The 22,728-nt window shown below is 33.3% G+C and overlaps 1 protein-coding gene across 2 annotated transcripts; it reads left to right on the top strand.

Moving 5' to 3' along the window:
* Window positions 1-30: 30 nt before the first annotated feature.
* On the top strand, window positions 31-16,619 carry LOC114347362 (aldo-keto reductase family 1 member B1). 2 transcript variants are annotated; one of them, XM_028298078.2, is made up of 6 exons: window positions 31-233; window positions 292-459; window positions 4,551-4,667; window positions 8,042-8,212; window positions 8,267-8,485; window positions 16,384-16,619. In XM_028298078.2, exons 1-6 carry the CDS (start codon window positions 159-161, stop codon window positions 16,564-16,566), a joined length of 933 nt encoding a protein of 310 aa, XP_028153879.1. In that variant the 5' UTR covers window positions 31-158; the 3' UTR covers window positions 16,567-16,619. The 2 variants fall into 2 exon arrangements, with proteins under 2 accessions (XP_028153879.1, XP_028153886.1); XM_028298085.2 differs by lacking the exon at window positions 16,384-16,619 and adding an exon at window positions 13,295-13,536 and having other exon boundaries at window positions 34-233.
* Window positions 16,620-22,728: the final 6,109 nt, after the last annotated feature.

Genomic DNA, 22,728 nt, shown 5'->3' with positions numbered 1-22,728 from the left:
GTAATGTGTAATGACATATATTACGTCATTGGTAATGTCATTGCTCCAAATTTTTAAATATTTTATTTATTCAAAAATATATATGATATTGCAAGGTGCAAGGAGATAATATTTCAAGTTTATTCATTATTATAAAAACATATTACGTGTTATCTAAAATGTCAAAGATTCCTAGAGTTTTAAAACTTAGTAATGGTTTGTCTATACCAACAATTGGATTAGGTACCTATAAAGTAATTAAAATCACACATAATAAATCTGCCAATTATAATGGTTTCTTTAACATTCTAGTCGGGGCCAAATGAAGTTCAAGAGGCTGTAAAGTATGCAGTAGGTTTAGGCTACAGGCACATTGATACTGCCTCATTCTATGGAAATGAAAACGAAATAGGCACTGCTTTAAAGAGTATCTTTAAGGAAGGTAAACTAAAGAGAGAAGATATATTTGTTGTTACTAAAGTAGGTAATAATGTTTCTTCATATTCATCATAATTCAATTATCGAATTTTCTTTTTCGTGGGATGCGTTTATTTTCCAGAGCACAGTTCTCGGGATGTTTTTGTTTTAGATACTTAATATTAATGTTAATCATTTTTATAATGATACTGTCTCTGTTCATGTATTTCCCAAGTTTGCACACTTTTAGGAGAGACTTTTGACCCAATGATAATGTGACAGTTTTTAAAAATTATGAATTTTTTGAGGCAGAGAAGATAGCATTATCTATCTTCTAAGCTATATCTATATTCATAGCTATACTCCTTCTCAGAGGCATCTTTCAGTGTGTCACAATTTTTCGATTTCTTTCTAAGGCATCAAGTTGGAAGTGACAGAAAAAAAGGTATGTCCCTGATTAAACTCATTTATAACATTTATTCTAGTTGTTGATAGATGGTGCTATAATCGAACAAAAAATGATTTATGTATTGTCTATACGACTATAATCTGTACAATTTATAAGACTACAAATCAAACAACATATCTGGACCTCGGAGGTAAACTACACTATGTTGACATGGTGTTGTTTTGAATAAGTGTTTTTAATCCACTTATTCTATTAGTTGGATTATACAAATTGGTTATATATTATTATTAAAATATTGTCATATTGTCTTTCAACCGATTATGGGATATATCAGACTTTTATTAACATCCTAAGTGCTCCAAATTTTGTTTGCAAACACACGCTAAACAAATTTGCTCGAAATGACATAGTGTAGTTTACCTCCGAGGTCCAGATATGTACCTTTTTATAAATGAAATAAACACAATTAATTTGTTTTTATATCAAATTACGATTACGATTCTGACAACTGTCAGATTTAACTAAAATATCATGCTATACTTTTTCTCATGAGCATCTTTCAGTGCATGACAGTTTTTCGATTTCTTTCTAACGCATTAAATTGTATGTGACAGAAAAAACTCACGTCAGTGATTTATTCTAGATGTCAATAGATGGCGCTATAATCGAAAAAAAAATTATTTACGAATTATATAATATATCTACGAATATAATCTGTACAATTTATAAGACTATACAAATCAAAGAAAATACCATTTTATAAATGCAATAAACACAATTGATTTGTTTTTATGCCAAATTGCAAATAAAATGTGACAACTGTCAGATTTAACTAAAATGTCATGTCACTAAAATGTATATTATCACAGACTTATCTTTTTTTCTATCATTTGTGACGCACTGAAAAATGCTCATGAAAAGAAGCATATGATTCTTTACATTCTTAAAATCATATATTACGTCATCAATGACACACTGAAGGACTGAGAAGAACTTTAAATTGTAGTTGTATATATTTATGTAATAGGTAAATAATTGGTAAATACCTAAATCCTTTCTTTTCCGGTTATAGCGCCATCTATCAACAACTGGAATAAATGTTATAAATGTGTATGTATCATGGACATACCTTTTTTCTGTCACTTGTGTCGCACTGAAAAAAGACTCTGAGAAGCACCATTCTATCTATTTAATAAGTATTCCTTTTATTTTATAACATCTAGTTCTCCATTTCTTATTCTTCTCATTACTAAGCAATTCTGCTTGGTCATTGATACCTCTATGGAAGGTTGTCACTCCATCTTTTGCACAGTTGTCTGATACTTCTTCTGCTGATTGTGATTTATTTCTTGCTATTTCGACCACACAGGCCTCCCCATTCTGCTAATATGGTTATTCTATTCTTTCATTGTTCTAATTAGTATCCATTCGTTTATACACTGTAGGTACATTACATTTTCTTTTCTATGTCTTCATTCCTCTTTTGATCTCACCCCATACTTCCTGAAATTCTTTTCAGTACTCTCATCTCTGCTTTTTCCAGTAGTCTTTGTGTTGTGGCTGTGTTGGGTTTTTTTTGCAGATGTCTGTATTGGTCTTACACTAGATTTATAAATTCTTGACTTCATCTCAATATTAACATTGTTTATATAGGGAGATAGTTGGTCAGCCCAATAGGAAAATTTGTTTGATTCAAATTGAGACCCAGATGTCCCCACAATTTCTGTCAGGGTCGCAACGTCAAAATGCATAGACACCAAGTTGGATACGATCCTATTCATAACACCCCAATTGACTATCTTCACCCCCGAAATATCTTCATCTACTTCAGATTCTGCTAGTTAGCCCAATAAATGACCGTTTTGGAGTGTAATTTCCAGGGGCAACTCCAAATTGCATGAAAATTTGGATTTAGGTTCTACTTACCCTCCATTTCAAAGTTGAATTTGTGCCGTTGGTTGCTTTTACTTGGGGGTGACATTTACCCCTCCTCGGGGGGAGAAAAACGCGTGTTTAAAATAAGTCCGGAAATGGATAATTTGACTTATTTTAAGCACCTTTTGTTCTATAAAGTTTTTTACGTAAGTCAATACTTTTCGAGTTATTCGCGATTTAAAATGTCGATTTTTCGACAAAAAAACTACGTTTTCAGACCGTTTTTCCCAAATAACTCAAAAAGTAAATATTTTATGGGAAAAAATATTTTTAGCAAAAGTGTAGCCTATAAAAAAACGAAAAAAATGGTGTACCAGTAAAGTCTACAAATTGAGTAGAAGCAAAGTTGTAGCTCATAAAAATACGTTCTTATTCGTCTAATTCCAAATCCAATAATTCAACGCGAAATCACCGAAGAAAGAAACGTTTTTCTGGAAAACCTTATTAACATTTTTAAAGTATCGAAAAAAAGCTTATTATTTGCTTTTTACAAAAGTTTACAGCATCAAAAATAAACGAGTTACACTGAAAAAAAAAAGTTGACCTCTTTTTGTTTGGTAAAAAAATCGTGAAAACCTCCCTCTATTTAGCACCCTAAATGAAATTAATTGTTTGGCTTTACCATCTATTTTAACTGTATGTGTATTGTTTATATGATCTGTAAGTTTGATTGGTTTGAAGTGTTTATTTTTGAAAACATTTGGTTTTATAGTAAAAAAAATTTTCTGAAAATTTTTGAAAAATTTCATTTTTTCAAAATAACTTAAAAAGTATTAGTGATAAGAAAAATCTTAAAGAGTAAACAAATGTAGGTTTTGCTATTATAAATATGCTAGTTTCATTTTGTTTCTCCGTAAGACAAAAATTGGTTAAGATATGGCTGTTCAAAATTTGCATACACTCGTGATTAGTGACCCATTCAAGCTTTCTCAATCATAACCCTTTCAAAAATAAACACTTTAAACCGGTGAGACTGACAGATCATATAAAAAATAGATAGGTAAGTAAATTGTTTGTAAAGCGGTAGCGATTAATTTCATTTGGGGAGCTAAACACAGCGAGATTTTCATGATTTTTTGCAAAAAAAAGAGGGCCAACTTTATTTTGAGCGTAACTCGCTTATTTTTAATGCTAAAACTTTTGTTAACAATTAAAACAAAGCTTTTTATAAACACTTGTTTAAACAGATTTTTCCCGAAAAGTGCTTAATTTTTCGGTGATTTCACCTTGAAATATTCGATTTGGAATTAGACGAATAAGAACGCATTTTTCATGAGCTACAACTTTGTTTTTATTTGATTGATAGACTTTACTGATACACCATTTTTTTGGGTTTTTTATAAGTTACACTTTTGCTAAGGATATTTTTTTCGATAAAATATTTACTTTTTGAGTTATTTGCGAAAAACCGTCTGAAAACGTAGTTTTTTTGTCGAAAAATCAACATTTTCAATGGCAAATAACTCGAAAAGTATTGACTTACGTAAAAAACTTTATAGAACAAAAGTTGCTTAAAATCAGTCAATTTATCCATTTCCGGTCTTATCTTGAACGTATGTTTTTTCACCCCCGAGAAGGGGTGACTGTCACCCCCCAAGTAAAAGCAACCAACGGCACAATTTCAACTTTGAAGTGGAGGGTATATAGAACCTAAATCCAAATTTTCATGCAATTCGGAGTTGCCCCTGAAAATTACACGGTATCGCCGAATTTCCAGTTCATTTACTGGGCTAAGTATCTCAATGAATTTTAATGTCTGCATAATATTAATGAAAGTAATATTGTGTTAATTAAAATGAACTGTTTTTAGCTGTGGAACAACTACCATGAAAAGAAACTGGTTGTACCTCAACTTAAACAATCTCTGAAGTTGTTAGAACTGGACTATATTGATTTATATCTTGTACATTGGCCTTTTGGATTCAAGGTAATTTTCTCATAAATTTATGTTATAGATAGAGTATAGAGGAATTAGAAGAAATAGGGTTAAAATAGGGATATAAAAGTTACCATTAAGATAAGGGAGTATAGTTTGAACATTTTAAAATTTTCAATTTTTTTATTATTTTAAATGAAAGTACATAACTTCAGGAACTCTCTGAAAATTTCAGATTTATATATCCCGACCTTTCAACTCTTTTGCAGCAACTTCAGCGTAGTAAGAAACATTTAACAGCGGTTCCCCTTCTCTTTTGTAAATTACTCCGCGATTCAAAAAATATCCCGGTGTGGATCACTTTACGATTTGACAGGCAAAAAGAAATTCAAAATAAAAGTTGTCAACACTGCAAACACGTTTTTTTTTCAAAACTGCTTTTTTCAAAGGTGGTGCACATTGTAACTCAAAAACTACTTGACCAATCCACCTGAAAAACAGCATAGATTCTCGTTAGACATTTCATGAGGTAATGCTGTTAACATATTTTTTGTTTTATTCTTATTTTTTGTTCAATAATAAATATGTTGATTTTCACTCTTTTTTAACCAAAAATTTAATTATTTTGACTTCTGAGTGGTACCAAAACTTAGAAATTCTTAAACTAAGGCATGAAAGAAAACATGAAACGTAAAACATGAAACATAAAACGTGAAACACGTTTCATGAAAATAAAACAATGCTAAACAAATAGAAGTCCGCATACCAATGAAACGAGTGTGATTCATGCGTCTGAAACATTTTTATCTTCCGAAGGCGCACACCAAAGAAACATGAAACGTGAAACACGTTTCATGGAAATAAAACACTGCTAAACAAATAGACGTCCGCATATCTATGAAACGAGTGTGATTCATGCCCATGAAACATTTTTATCTTCTTGAAACGTGTTTCATGAAATAGGACGTGTTCTATTTTTCGATATCAGTTTCATTGTTTTAACTAATTAATTACATGCGTAAAATGAATGCCGACCAAGAATTTAATATTGTATTGGATTCTGTGGTGGAGCAGAACGAAGAGTTGTACAATAATTATAACCTGAAGTGGTACTCGAATAGACAATAACAAGAAAATATCGTTTTTTTTTAAACCAGGACCCACAATAAAACAATGTAAATGTTTGAATACTCATTCTATAAAATGATTGAAATTTAGCAAGATGATTATTTAATTCGTTTGCAACCAAATATTATGTGCTATGGTTATGATTTTTGGACAGTAATAAAAGAGTTGCGACAACAGCAACGACCTCGTCATCATCACTTTCCATTATTTACTATACAAATTTTATTTTTGTTTCTTTGGTTAGTATATTAGTGTAGGAACCAGAGATTAAACTTCGGAAACTCGACACAAGTCCGGTATTATTTTTTTTTCTGGTATATCAAGGGGTGCTTATTATGAGACTAACTTTTTTTAAAAGATTTGCCCCGGAACACCCATTTTCATTCCTTTAAAGGGGGTAGGGAAAATCCTACTCCATCTGTAAGGCTTTTTATAAATACATTTATATATTATGCTTATTGCAATATCCCTGCGGAAACTACCCCTATCCCTGAAAATAAGTTTGGCGAGCATGTTTTTACGATTATCTCATTACCTATATATTTTTTTGAAACAACGTTTTTATACAGAATTAAAGATCACTATTTGCTCTACAAATAAGGTCCTATGCATTTTTTTCGTATAAGCAACCGTTACGGCACAGTGGCGCCGCAAACCTCAGAAATGCTTTGGCGGGCTCTAATTTTGGTTTTTTTTTCGTCACCTATTCATTTTATTATTAACATACTTATGACAAATAAAAGAACACACTGTCTGCTACATACCTATATTTTAACTTTTTTTGCGCCTTAAAGCCACAGTGGTGGCCCAGAGTAAATTTTTGCATATTTTCTTTATTCATTTTCCTTTTTCTTTGGGGTGGTTTCGGGGAAAATATGGGGGTGAATTATACAAATTTGTAAATAATTCTTGTACATGGGTAATCGCTGAAAGTTTTTTTACGCTATCATAAGCGGTTCAGATGATATATATAAAGAGGGGCTTTTTAAAATTTAACACCCTGTAATTAAAAAATGGACAATTGCCCTTAAATGAAACCTATACCAACAAATCAGACAATTATTTGTGATTAATTGCCGCTGGGTTGCTTCTTGATTCCCATTACGGTTAGGGAAAAAATCTTTTTTTTTAACATCTTTTTTAAAAACTTATCAACTTTGGGGCACCACCTCCGCTAAACGGTGTGTGATAGATATATGCTGTCGCGGAATAAATTGTAGGAAATATAGTCCTCTTCATCTGTCTATTGAGGAATTTTTTGCAATGACGTACAGGAAGGGCTACGTTTCGCAAAAACGACAAACTACCCCCTTTAAAGGGATGAAAATGGGTGTTCCGGTGCGAAATCTTTTAAGAAAAAGTTAGGCTCACTAAAAGCACTTCTTGATATGGTGAAAAAAAATATATAACCGGACTTATTTGCGAAGTTCAACCTTGGTTTCCTACACTATATAACATGAAACGGTTTCGTTTTTCACAATTTATTTGTTTCATGTTTCACGTTTCTTGGATATTAAAAAGCAATTAAAGACCGGCGCCGACAGCAACGACCGCGTCACTATCCATTGCCGACTATACAAATTTTATTTTGTTTTATCGATTAGCTTATCACATGAAACGGTTACTTTTTTTACAATTTATTTGTTTCATGTTTCACGTTTAATGTTTCACGTTTCATGTTTCTTTGATGTGCGGCCTGCCTAAAAGAACTCAACAGCTTTACCTCGAGAAACTGATAAGTTAATAAAATCTTTTTGAATTTTTTGTTTCATATGATCCAATGACGAGTTCTGATGTCCACCGCAAACTCCATTTTTTGTTGAGGTGTCTGTAAAAATTTGCCACTGTTAGCTTATTTTTCAATATTTTGCCTTGAAATGTTTTTTTGAATATTCTTTAAATTGTACTGAATATGTTTATTTAATTTAGAAATAAAATAATTCTGCTATAGTTTCAAAAAAATTCACAAAAATGTACTTTAAATGTAGATTCCAAACCCTATACCCTAGTCCACGAACATACGCCTGTTTTGGATTACTTCGACAACGAATATTTTATTGTGCAAAATAAGAAGAACGAAAGTAAATTGCAAATTACATTGTTGTTTATTGGAATAATTATTAGCGCCATTTACTTTCGTACTTCTTATGTTGCACAGTAAAATATTCGTTGTCGAAATAATCTAAAACAGGCGTATGTTCGTGGAAAGGCCCATACCCCCCTTAATGTTAAAATATTTTTTGAAAATAATGGTCTTGATCGTAGGGTACCTACTACAAAATGTATAAATGTTTTAGGAAAGTGAACCATTGCCAACAGGTCCTTCTGGATATAGTGATGTAGATTATCTAGAAACTTGGGAAGGTATGGAAGAATGTGTCAATTTAGGATTAGCAAAAAGCATCGGTATCTCCAATTTCAATGAGGAACAGATGGAGCGATTATTAAAACACTGCAAAATACCACCCGTAATATTTAAATCATCAGTTATTAGGCTCTAGCTTTACCTAAATAACTTTTAGGTAGTTAACCAAGTGGAAGTGAATCCTAACAACAGTCAACCAGACCTAATCAAATTTTGCAAAGGTAAAGGTATTGTTATTACTGGTTTTTGCCCTTTGGAAAGAATAGGACTAACTAAAACCCCTAACTATCCTGGAGCAACAGTTGAGGACCCAAGAGTAATAGAGATTGCCAAGAAGCATAATAAAACACCAGCTCAAGTGGTCTTGAGATATTTGGTAAGGGCGATTTTGATATATTTATTTATTGGTTTTTACCAAATTTAGGCTAGTTCAGTTTTGCAAGGAAAACGATTATCAGGGACAAATGGTACAAACTACCAGTCTGAAGAATATACACCTGGAAAGCCCCTAGAGATGACAGTGAGAACACAGTAAGAAACCAGATTGACTACATCATTATAAATCAAATGTAAAATGCCATGGTATCAACCCTTATCCAGGAGCAGATATAGCAAGTGGCTACAATCTTGTTTTAGCAGACATGAAACTCAAACTAAAGAAAATAAAAACAACCACCAAAACATCTAGAATTAATCTAAGAAGACTAAAAGCAGCTGATCTCTGCCAACAGATCAATGAAGGTCACAGGTAAGTCCAGAAAGTAGAAAGACAAGAACAATATAACACTACAGAAAAATGGACAGAGTTAGAGAGAGAAACATCATACAACAACAATTGGAGGGCGATACATCTCCTAAAAGCGAAGAATGAGTAAGAAATAAAGTCATTGATATCGGAGAAGAGGAAATACAAGAATAAAAACGAACAATACAAAAACGTAAATAAAACAAAAAATCAAAAAAGAAGCAAAGGAATTGTGGTTATCAGAAAAATGTGCAGAAATAGATTAGAAAAACATACTATATTGTATACTTCATAGACTAGTAGAATTATTCAATGAAATTTACTATACCAGGTAAACTCAAAAAGAATGACTAATATCCAAGTTCATTCCAATACCCAAAAAATCCAACACAATGAAATATGAGATATATTATTAGCTCGATCAAAGAACAATCTGACCCATAAAAAAATAAAGGAAGGATGAAAATTTGGGAATAGGTAGTTGAAATTGCCTATTATTATATAAGAAAAAGTTTACAATTCTACATGCACAAGAAGGGAGTATTCCCCTCCATTTTTGTAAAATGGATGGGAATACCCCCTTCTTGGGGGTGAAAAAATACATTCAAAATAATTCCGGAATTGGATAAAATAACTAATTCTAAGCAACTTTTGTTCTATAGCAATTTTTCGTTAAGTCAATACTTTTTGAGGTATTTGCGAGTGAATATGTTCATAATTTTTAACATAGAAAAACATGTTATTTGACGGTTTTTCGAAAATAACTCAAAAAGTAAGTATTTTATCGAAAAAAATATTCTTAGCAAAAATATAGCTTATAAAAAAGTGAAAAAAAATGGTGTATGCATGAAGTCTGTAGACCCAGTAGAAGCAGAGTTGTAGCTAATGAAAAGTAAGTTCTTCTTCGTCAAATTTCAAATCGAATATTTCAACGTGAACCGAAAAACGGAGCACTTTTTGAGGGGAAAACTCATTACAACTTTTTTAAAGCGTTTAAAGAAAGGTTTATTTTTGTTTTTAAAAAAAAACTTTTAACATTAAAAGTAAGTGAGTTACGCTCAAAATATTGTTGGTCCCATTTATTTTTTAGTAAAACGAATCGCGAAAATCACCCCCTAATTAGCATCCAAATAAAATTAATCGTTACCGCTTCACAAGTTACTTTACTTATTGTGTATTGTTTATATGATATATAAGTTGCATTGGTTCAAAGTGCTCAGTTTTGAAAAAATTCAGTTATAAAATAATTTTTTTTAATTTTAAAAAAAATTTCAAATTTTTTCAAAATAACTTAAAAATTGTTAGTATAGTAAAACCTCGATATAACGGACTCATTGGGGGAACGGGGTGTCCGTTAAAGCTGAAAGTCCGTTATATAAAAATAGGTTTAAAATAAATCAGACTATTTAGAAATGTGTCCTCATTATGCTATAATAAAAAGTTTATTGAAATTCTTTGTAAAATATAACGTTTGGGATCCACGGGGACCCCGTTGTTATGCAATGTATCTTGATATGGGCAGGATTAAGTATGTATAATATTAACAGGACGTTTTTAATTTTTTTACATTTGACCGAATTTTTGGTCCGTTATATCCGAAGTCCGTTAAATAGAGGTCCGTTATATCGAGGTTTTACTGTAATACCAAAAATCTCAAAGAGTAATAAAATGTATGTTTTGACAAAGATTGGTTATGCTATGGCTGTTCAAAATTTGCATACACTCGTGATTAGTGACTCGTTCAAGGTATTTTAACTACAGCCTTTTAAAAAATTAGCATTTTGAACCGATGAAACTTACAGATCATATAAAGAATACATAAGCAAAGTAACCTGTGAAGCGGTAACGATTAATTTTATTTGGATGCTAATTAGGGGGCGATTGATTCTTTTTACCAAAAAATAAAAGGGACCCACAATATTTTGAGCGTAACTCACCTACTTTTAATGTTGGAAGTTTTTTTAAAAAACAATAATAAACCTTTTTTTAAACACTAAAAAAGTTGTCATGCGTTTTCCCCGAAAAGTGCTCCGTTACTTACTTTTTGAGTTATTTGCGAAAAACCGTAAAAATGAACATATTCACTCGCAAATAACTCGACAAGTATTGACTTAGTGAAAAAACTCTATAGAACAAAAGTTGCTTAGAATTAGTCATTTTATCTAATTCCGGACTTATTTTGAATGTATATTTTTCACCCCCGAGAAGGGGATATTTTTGTAAAATGGAGGGGATGTAGAATTGTAAACTTTTTCTTATGTAATAATTATTTTTTTTGAGGTTTTCGTAAAGTTTTGTGCTCTTTGATCGGGCTATATAGGATGATCAGTTTGATGAACCATGTTTTAAATGTTTTGTTGCAAGTGATCCATGAACGTGTCTACAAAAACCTCGACGATAGCATAACAGGAAACCAACTGGGATTTCGAAAAGGCATTGACATTATTTACTATACAAACACTCATAGAACGGTGTCGAGATGTCAACTGTGACTCATATTTCGGGTTGACTTTGAGAAAACCTTCGATAAAATACAACACAGAAGGCTTGCAACCATATTACAGTACACAGAAATAGATGATCAGGGTGTGAGAATCATTACAAATTTATATCAATAGCAGTAAGCCATAATTCGAGTGGACCAACAAAAATCTAAAGATATTTTTGAAGTTATACTTCTTTAGGCACGAGGGTGAATTTTTACACTCCCTGGCGCATGCGCACACCGACAGTATGGTATTGGTCGCTACATATTTTAACTTATGTAGCGCAAATGAGGTGTGCGTGAAAAGAATATATTATTAGTGTTTTTAGTAAATATATTTATTATAATTTTTATGTCTGTGGATTTGTCTTCCTCCTTATAAGTATTATTGAAAATGTTTATTTTCAATTAATGTATCTGTCACCGTGATTGTAATTATGTCCGAGAAATGATCGACTGAATACACAAGCGGTGGTAGCTGATCGGTAGAGCATTCGCCTAGGGATCGAGAGGTCCCCTGTTCGAATCCTGACAAAGTCATATCTTTTTTTTTTTTTATTTTTGGTATTCTTTTTGTTCTTTCTAAAATTAGTTTAATATTTAAATACAATACAAAAAACTGTTTAAAGTAGATAGGTATATTTATTTGGTTGAAATCATAATATGAAGTTAGATTATATTATTATAGAAGTATAACTTCTTACGTGCGTACAAAGTACACACACATTCTTTTTTCCTTATAATCATAAATCATCCTCGCTTCTTTTTGATTTGCCTATCCGTGATGAATGTTGGCGATCATCATGTCAATCTTTATTTTGCCTGCAGCAGCGCGGAAAAGCTGTACAGATGTGTTGAACCAGGTTGTGAGGTTCTTTACACAGGATGTTTTTTTTTTCTTCCTGTACCTCGTTTTTCAAATATTTCTTCTTGCAGGATGGTTTGTAGGAGGGCATATCTGGATTAATTTCCTCTCATCATACCCTCATAGACGGGTCTCGAACGTTTCGCCGCGAGAGCCTTATCTGCTAATTGAAGAAACGACTACCTATGTAATGCTCATACATACCGGAAGGTTGGATAGTTATAATTAATAATAATAAAATAAAAAATAAATAAATAAAATAAAATAATAAAATGTGTAACAAACATCTTATATAGGTACACAGAAATAAGAATCAGGTACTAACGAGCCAAACTATAATTAAGCGTGGAAAAATTATAAGTATTTTGTACAGAAAATTAAGAGTTAATAGTTATTTATGAAACAGTTCGTGAAATATGCTTTTTGCGAACGCACGCTATGTTTAGAGCACAAGCAACAACGGAGCGAGTGCTATACATCGCGTAAGTTCGCAAAAAGTACTTCACGCACAGTTTCATACAACATTTTATCTATGATGAACAAATAAAAAAAACTGTAACTCTTCGTCACTGGAATTTATTTCTAATCTTCAATTTTTAGAACTTTGACATTTAAAAATTCTAACTTCTTTCAAACCACAAAACTGTCAAAACTTTTGTCGTAATTTATTGCTCATTATGGCATCACCATGACAACGCGAAAGTTAAGGATATTTGATTATATGAAAGTGTGTCAAAAACAGTGCGAAAAAGTAAGTCCAATTTAAAATACATTGTTACTTCACGCACACTTTAAAGACTTCACGCACTGCTATCTATAATGACAGTTTTCAGAAACTAAAAACTTATACATAATAATGACATAGAGTAGATAAAAAAACGGGATAACGGGACGCCATTTTCGAGGTAGAAATCTTTAGCAAAAAATTGGCTCATGGCGAAACGTCCCATTCCCCTCATGGACGATGTATTAATATAGTGGGTTATTTGGGCCAAGCGGGACCTTTGCCATAAATTGGTGACATATTTATACATAACACAAACATTTCTTCCTTATTCGCTTTATTTTAGTTATATTGCTTTCGTTTCAGCTGGAACTGGGTATTAGTATCATTCCAAAATCAGTCAGTCCCACGAGAATAAAAGACAACTTTGCCATTTTAGATTTTGATTTATCTGCTGATGAGTTAGAGATATTTAAATCACGTAATAAAAACGTTCGAACTTCAGCTCTATTGGACTACAAAGACCACAAATATTATCCATTTTGACCAGATGTTTGTATACTGTCATGTTTTATTTGAGACGAATGTAATATATGTGTTTTATTAGTTATGATTTATTTCTAGAATCTTTTTATAACGTCCAATACTAGACCTAGACCTCTCCCTCCTGTCCCTCTTTCCTTGGCTATGTTGCTTATAGCACAGTAATAACAAAATATAAAGTGTGTAAGTCGGCTCGATGGCTCATCTGGTTGGTGGACTCACTTTGATGTGAGTAGTTAGATAGTTTACATAGTTTAATAGATCGTGGTCCAAGCATTGATTCAATGTACATTGTAACGACAAAACATATAGGGGAGTGCATATAGACTTTCACTTCGGAAAAAATCAAACAAGATCGAACTTTTTGTAATTTCATTAAGAAATGTTTAATAAACAACATATCAAAAAGTTCTACTCGAGAAGTGGGTGCTTCATTTTTTATTAAACAAATGAACTACGAAATTAGATGTTTTTTTTAAATAACTCCGAAAATATAAATTTTAGAAAAAAAACTGACTTTACTATTGAAAAATTCAGAAAATTTTACAAAAAAAACCTTATATAAAGAATTTTCTAAAATTAAATCTGTATCTTCTATAATTTTTTATTTATAACGCTAAAGTCACCCTTCTCACAAACATTGGCGCACTTAAACTAACGTACGGCGAAGTGCATGATTGAGTTATTTTAATGTAATTCTTTAACTAATGAATCAAATAAAATTTTACATATTGAACATGAAAGAAGAATAATTAAGCTCTTATGGTTATAATAGAAAGAAATAAAATGTATGGGCATAAGTACGGTGTGGGCGGAAAGTGAGCCTTACATGAATTTTGTTTAAAAATGATTTAAAAATGTGTAACTAATACAATTTTTCTTATAAAACTCTCAATTTTGGAAAACTTACCTTTCAAGCATCTTACTGAATGATGTTTCGTTCAAAAAATCTCAAAAATTTAATTCAAATGATATGACGTCTCAAAAAATGTAGTTTTTGAAATCTTCGTAGTTTTATAGAATTGCCACCACTTTAAGACGGTATTACTCAAGTTTGAACAGATCTATTACAGTTTTATAAGTGCTTTTTTAAAGCTTAGGATGTAATCTTTAAAATGCACTTAATTATTTTACTTTAGAAATGAAATAAACTATTTCTTTTTAAAAAAATTAAGAAAGATAACAAAATGTAATACAAAAACCGAAAATTACCAGCTAAAAAAATGTTTATACAAAGTGATCAAAACTTTTTTCTGTAAAACTTACCTAAAATACATTTAATAATAAGCTTCAACAATAATAAATGTTCAGCAAAAAAAATTTTTTTTAGCTCTTATACAGTATGTCTGCGTAACTTGGAACCTATTGATAACTTTTTTATTATCAGTTTTACGAAAAAAAGTTATTCTTTATAAAATACTCTGCATCGTATATAATCTAAGATGCAATCATCAAATATCAAATTTAATTAATGTTATACGAGGTATGTCAAAAAATATGAATTTCACTCAAGAGTAAAGTACCTTTACATTTCACAATATCGAAAATTGTTATTAATAAAAGTTGTTTGGAATTAAAAAAATTGTTTTAGTGTTCAATTACATCCTTCTAATTAAAATATCGTGAATAATAAAGGCACTTAACTCTTAAAAAATTCATATTTTTTACATACCTCGTATAAAATTAAAAAAGTTTTCTATTTGATGGTTGTATCTTAGATTTTAGACTAGGGAGAGCATTTTATGAAGAATAACTTTTTTTCGTAAAAATGATAATAAAATAGTTATCATAATTGTAATAAAATGATGAGTATCCGTAATTTGAGAAAAAATTGAATTTTTTTTTTCGATTAGAATGATGTAATTGTATATTTAGACATAGTTTCTAATTTCAAAAAACTTTTAATAATAGCATTTTTTGATATTCTGGAATATAAAGGTACTTTACTCTTTAACGAAATTCATATTTTTAACATAACTCGTATAAAATTGATAAAATTTGATATCTGATGGTTGAGTTTTAGATTTTTGACTATCCAGAGCATTTTATTAAGAATAACTTTTTTTCGTAAGATTGATAATAAAAAAGTTTTCCATGTGGTTCCTAGCTACGCAGACCGGCAGACACACTGTATAAGAATTTTCAAATTACAATGCCATATTCGGATTCAGCATAATCAAAGACAAGATAGAAACATATTTGATCAAAGTAAATGATGAATTTAACAATATTTTTAAAATTATTCATACAAAACAATTTTATTGTTTAAACAATTAGCGGCCAAATCTGTGAGTAGAACTTTTTACTTTAACATGCATATAAACTAACAAAAAAAGTTTTGGAAAAATATAAGCTTGTTTGAATTTTTCCGAAACAATGCATGTTTTCGTTCTAATTGCACTCCCCTAATAGTGTAAATACTCGTTTAACGAACACAAGAGGATATTCCTTGGTTACTGGAATAAACCGTGGCAAAACACACAATCGGACAACCACTAAATAGACTGTCAGATGGTAGTCTTAATGTAGAGACATATCTACCTGTTTAGCAACCCACGTGACGGAGGAGTCATGCTGTGCCCAAGGCCCTAATTCTTTATAAATATCCATCCTATGGAATTTTAAGCATATATGCTAATATAACAAATTTTTATACCATTTAAAGGGTTTATAAACTGGTATTTCTTTGTTGGCTCAGCTTGTGATCAACCAGTTCTAAACACTGATGATGATATTTTTAAATATCGAAAACGTTCTGTGATGTAGCCCTTAAGGGATTTTAATAAATTTTTATACCTTTTACAAATGTTTCATTACATTTTTGTGATTGATGATATACAGCCAGCTACAGGAAAAATTATTTTCCTTGTGGATTTTCTATTTTAGTGTTAATTATCTTATGTTCTTTTCAGTTGGAACTGGGTATTAGTATAATTCCAAAATCAGTCAATTCCACGAGAATAAAAGAAAACTTTGAAATTTTCGATTTTGACTTATCTGCTGATGATTTAGAAGTCCTTAAATCACGCAATAAGAACGCTAGAACGTCAGCTATGCTGGACTACAAAAACCACAAGTATTATCCATTTTGCTAATATTTTTGTACAGTGTTTTATTTGAAAGGAATATATTATGTGTTATTGGTTTATATTTACTTTTAGAACCTGTTTACAACTCTTTTTTATAATTCGTTTTTAAATTAGGAGGGGCAATTCAAATTTACCGCGCTGTAATACTTGTTTGTAATTGGTCCAACGGCAGGCAAGTTTAGTCCACTAAATTATGAACTTTATGAATTTTGACTCTATTGATCTTTAAAATTTAAAGGTTAATTAAGTTATATCAGCGATTTTTTGTGTTTTCTTCATTATTCCTTTAATTTTTAGTCTGCATTTATACAAAAATCAGCTGTTTTTAGAACTCTTTAGCGACGTATTAGTCAGGGCCGTAACTACGATGTTGGAGGCCCCGGGGCAAATGTGATCTGGAGGCCCCCTACCGGGAGGTCTGGGAAATCTACCCCAGCGCAAGGGGGGATCAGGAAAAATGTTTGTGAACACCACACTCTCTTCTTTCTTTTTTTCAGCATGTCCTGCAATAACTATAAAAGTAGCAGCGCTAATGATTACAGTTTCATCTGTATCTGACATTGCGGACGGATTATCAACGAATGCGTTCGTGCGCTACAATGTAAATGGTCTTACTTTGTACAGAACGAATAACAAAGCGAACACCTACGAATTCGTTCCTTCGTTCGTGTTCACTCTGATTTAAAAGCACCTTAAGGTGCCTTAAGCTACTGCAGTGTGAGCCAAGCACGCTCAGTGAAGCTGGTCAGTGTACTGGTGGGACTGATCCTAATGTGCCAACTTTATATTATGTATACCTTTCTTTTCAATATGTGGTTCCTTTCACGTGCCAAGATGTGGTCTGGGGTAAATTGACTAAGACAAAGTAGCTGGGACCTGAGGTCCCCATTCCGGTTAAATTTTAGTTTTTAGAGACTAAGTTTTCACTCTAATGGCATGTAAAACAACATAATGCTATTCTACATCCCACCAGAATGAAAACAATGGGAACCTTTATTTCGCCAAAATAACTAATTTCCTCAGTTACAATTTATATGTTTACGAAAGGTCTCGGGGCCCCAGCTTAGCTCAGGCCTCAGGGGCCTTGCATGTTAGTCTAAAAGACTAATTTCCCCAGTGAAGAATTAAAACTATGTTGCAGTCTTTTTAAAATTGTGTCAGTTGAAAATATTTCGTTGGGATCGGCTTTTAAAATACATATTTTTATTTTCCTCGTTATAACCTATGCACACGGGGCCCCCTTGGTCCAGGGCCCCGGTTGCCCCAATGGTAGTTACGGCCCTGGTATTAGTATAATATCCAGATGAATCTGGACATTATTAGGTGTGAATCTGTCTTTTGAGTTTACTCTTCCTATTTTAAAAATAGGGTAGACAGTTGGGACTGGAATCAGCGAACAGAGTATAGGGAACATCCATAAACTACGTCGTAGAAAGGGGGAGGGGTCTTATTACGACGGGGGAGAGAACTACGAGTGCACATCCGACGTCGTTTGGTATATGTATTTAAATTTGTCGCTATTGTCTCTATAAATATATTTTTTTACTACTTCTATCAGAAGACAGCATTATTAAAATATCAAATAGGTAATCATATAAAAACGTAAAACTTCAATACTATATTAGCTATATAATATTAATTATATTATATACAGTGATGAGTGCGCTAATAACCGGCAAAAAAGCGCAAAAGATGGAAAACAATACATTGCGAAACTGAAGAGATGAAACTGGTGAATGTGGAAATGATAATCTTATGAATTAACATTACATTACATAGTTTCCCACTTTAGACGGCTGTGACAGGAGTATTTTATAAAATTCTACTGTCACAGTGACAGTTGTCATACTCCTCTGATAAGTCTAAAGGTGGGAAACTATGTAATGTAATGTTAATTTATACATTTATAACGATCATTTTCATCTCCACTAGTTTCATCTCTTTTTGTTTCGCAATATGTTTTCCATCTTTTGTGCTATTTTGCCGGTTATTAGCGCGCTCATCACTGTACAATATGTTAATATCATTGAAAACAAAAGGTTCACGAATATTAATACATATACCCTATTTTAGATTTAAAAATAATCGTATTACTTTTATCGCATACTTTTTATTTCGTTTCATATTTCGCTTTTATCGGTCACAGCCTTAAATAATATTACTAGCACTTCCGTACAGAATAACAAACAATGGGTGCGTTCGGACGACCATAGCGGCTGGCTGTCAGCAGAAATCGGCTGAGTGGATGTATCCAGCCGTGATAGGGAAAGCTTAGTAAATCTCTCAGCGGCTGGCTTCCAGCGGTGACGTCTGACAGCTACTGCTGGCTCAGCTGTCCAGCCGCTGTGGTCGTCCGAACGCACCCAATAAAACATTGTTCGTTGTGTCTAAACAAGCGCTTCGGACCGTGCAAGTTAGGCAAAGCGACCTCTATTTCTACGCTCTGTACTTTTATTCGCACTTTTAATTATATTGGCCAATTATATTAGTCCTGGTTGCTGGATAATAAGTATATTAGTCCAAAAAAAATAATAAGAAGAAAAAATAAGATGCAGGTTATGTTATGCAAACATAAGCAATTGTATGTAGTAAATAAAATTAGCTATTAAAATGCAGTACTGCAAGCAAAATACAATTAATTCAATTTACCTTTATATAATAATTGCATATCATATCAGTATTGTGGAGCAATATATAATTTTTCTGCTTCAATGACAGAAGGTATGAAATATACGTCAATTTGACAATTTCAATTGACAATATGAATTATTTAAGATAGTTGCAATATTTCTCCGCGACTCGCGTACGGTCGTTTCTCGTTTCCCTTCCAAGTACTTGCACACCGCGAATACAGAACAACGTCTGGAAGCAATAAAATATTAAACTGTTAGTTCACTTATTTACTGAATACTCTATGAAACAATTATTCTAAAAGAATGAATAGAAATAAAATATTCTATTCTATTACTAAGTACATTGTATTTATACTTAATAAAAGAAATGACATTGAAATCAAAACAAAATAAGTATCATGATGAGTTATGATGCAGTTATGAAGTATGATGCAGTTAAAAAAGCATAGCAATATAAAAATGTTGTATTTTGTCCAATTAAAGCTAATTCGCTGTGAGCCGATGAGTAGAGGGGATTTGACAGTTTTCGCCAGCGCTGTTAGTGGCAGTTTTGTGCATTGAATTTGAACAATTTTATCAGAAAAGTACAAGTTTCACACTGCGAGAGAGCGCTACCGACGAAACTCACAGCCAATAAAAACAGAGGTAACCTATAAATTTCTTCGTTTTCCAATGGCCTCTTGCGTAAGCAGTCATCCCGTCGCACGAATTTATAGCTTATGAAGTAGTAACCTATGTCCGAAACAAAATAGAAAATGCACACATATGTTCTACATCAGACATAAATAACATTCATACGGTTACCATACAAATTGGCGAAATTACTGTCAGCAATATTTATAAACCCCCGGCAGTCCTGTGGGGCCTCCGCATGTTATTCACGCCCACCCACACCCCTCAGTGTATGTTGGAGATTTCAACAGCCATCACGAACTCTGGAAGTATAGACAAAGTGATCAAAACGGCGAGGCTTTGATCAACTGGAGCGAAGGGGCTGGTACGTATTTAGTCTTAGACGCTAAAGATAGGGGAACTTTTCGATCTGAGCCTGGAGGCGAGAATACAACCCAGACCTATGCTTTGTCTCCACAAACGAAAACAATCAACCCCTGGCAGCTTCACGTACAGTGCTTCCAGATTTTCCACATAGCCAACATAGACCAGTTGTAATAGAAGTTGGCATCAAAATACCAATAATAACATCTTTCCCTCGACCCAGGTGGAACTTTAAAAAAGCAGACTTGGTGGACTTTTACTGCGAGATTGGACAAATGTCTCGGATGGATAACCCCAACACGTACAAACTATATGAGATTTGTTGGCGCGGTTATATCTACAGCGAAGAAAACTATACCCAGAGGATATCGTAGAGATTATGTCCCAGGATGGGATGAAAAATGCGAAAAATTGTATCAAGAATACAACGAAAGCCAAGACCGAGAAATTGCGGACGAACTGCTGCACAGTTTGGATGCAGCCAGACGACAAAAATGGATGGAAACTGTGGAAAAACTAGACTTTAGTAAATCAAGCAGAAAAGCGTGGCCCTTACTTAGAAAACTTGGTAGTAGCGGACACTCAACTAGAGACAAAGTACCAATAGTTCCCAACAGAGTGGCCTCCCACATTGTAGCAAACTCAAGGGCACCTGGAGATCGTGGCCACACCACCAAAGTAAAACAAGAACTAACAATACTAAAGTCTGCATGCCCACCTACATCTGAATACTCTGACGAGTTACTCCAGACGAAATTACCTCAGCAATATCAGAAACTAAGTCTGGAAAGGCACCCGGCTCCGATAAAATACATCCAGAATTTTTACTCCATTGTGGCAAATATGCTAGGAAATGGCTGGCTGATTTCTACACAAATATATTAAAATCAGGAGAAATCCCCCATTCCCTTAAAAAGGCCTCCATTATAGCCATATTGAAACCAGGAAAAGCAAATGATCAACCCCAAAACTACCGACCGATTGCACTGCTGAGCTGTGTCTATAAACTGTTGGAACGCTTAATCCACAACAGAATTAGTAACAACATATTGGGGGTGATACCTATTGAGCAAGCAGGATTCAGACCTAACCGCAGCTGCACAGGTCAGATTCTATCCCTAACAACACATATTGAAGCAAGTTTTCAAAGAAAGCAAAAACATCGGTTGCTTTCATTGACCTATCAGCTGCATACGACACCGTCTGGAGACAAGGACTAATCTGCAAACTGATCCGTGCCATCCCATGCCAAAAGGTAACCAAACTATTGATAGCATGCTTACCGACAGACCTTTTCACGTCACAATGGGCAACTTAAGAAGTGTCCAAATGAAGCTCAGCAATGGACTGCCACAGGGATCTGTTTTGGCACCTTTACTCTTTAATTTATACATCGCGGACCTACCTAGGACAACTTCGCAGAAATTTGGCTACGCTGACGATTGGGCCATTGCAGCAAGACATTATAACATGAACGTTACAGAAACAATACTGACGGATGACCTTGCTGTTATGGGTGAATATTTTCGCAAATGGAGGCTACGGCCAAATGCAACGAAAACTGAAGTGTGCTGTTTCCATCTGAATAATGCCCAAGCCAACAAAAAAACTCTCCGTTCACTTTGAAAACAGACTACTCACTCATAACTCAACACCAAAATATCTTGGAGTGACTCTTGACAGAACTTTAAGTTTTAAGGAACACCTACAAAGAACGGCAGAAAAACTGAAGACGCGAAATAATATAATCCAAAAGCTATGTGGCACCACATGGGGGCCTCAACCGCCGTACTCAGATCATCCGCTCTCGGACTCGTATACTCGGCGGCTGAATATGCTTCGCCGGTATGGCTCAATAGCAAACACACGAAGATCATTGACACCCAATTAAACCAGACAATGCGAATGATCTCAGGTACAATTCGACCAACACCGAACTATTGGCTTCCCATTCTGAGTCACATTCCACCGCCGAAACTAAGAAGAAGTCATTCTCTTCTCATCATGCTAACCATCAACTACCCATCCACCATGATAAGCTTGATATCGAAATGAACAGACTGCGTTCCAGATATCCCCCATTGTTAAGGGCCACTTCCCTACATCAGGAACATTTCGACCTCACCAACGCTTGGAGAAGACAATGGGAGAGCGACTCACCACAGGAATCACACCAAATGGCCTGTATCGATCAGAAACCGCCAGGCTTTGAACTGCCACGCAATACATGGACGGCGCTGAACAGAATAAGAACAGGTACCGGTAGATGTGCTGACAGCTTGCATAGATGGGGAAAGGCCCTTACTCCTGAGTGTGACTGTGGTACGCAACGGCAGAAAGTCCGCCACATTATTGAGGAATGCCCCCGAAGGCGGTACCTGGAGTTTTCGATGAGTTCCTGAATGCGACCGAAAATGTTTTACATTATATTAATACATTAGATGTTCGTTTGTGATACTTCATGTAATGTTTTATATACTTTTTTTAAATTATGTGTTCTTATTGTATCTATGCCATACGATAAATAAATAAAATAACG

Source organism: Diabrotica virgifera, chromosome 4, assembly GCF_917563875.1.
Source record: "Diabrotica virgifera virgifera chromosome 4, PGI_DIABVI_V3a".
NCBI classification, from domain to species: Eukaryota; Metazoa; Arthropoda; class Insecta; order Coleoptera; family Chrysomelidae; genus Diabrotica; species Diabrotica virgifera.
This window is presented reverse-complemented; position numbering and strand designations above follow the sequence as displayed.

Excerpts from the sequence above, each read along its gene's own strand:
- LOC114347362 (XM_028298078.2), top strand. The coding sequence starts at position 159 with ATGTCAAAGATTCCTAGAGTTTTAAAACTTAGTAATGGTTTGTCTATA. Across the intron at positions 4,668-8,041 it reads ATTGGCCTTTTGGATTCAAG|GAAAGTGAACCATTGCCAAC; the intron begins GTAATTTTCTCA and ends TAAATGTTTTAG. Across the intron at positions 8,213-8,266 it reads AACACTGCAAAATACCACCC|GTAGTTAACCAAGTGGAAGT; the intron begins GTAATATTTAAA and ends AATAACTTTTAG.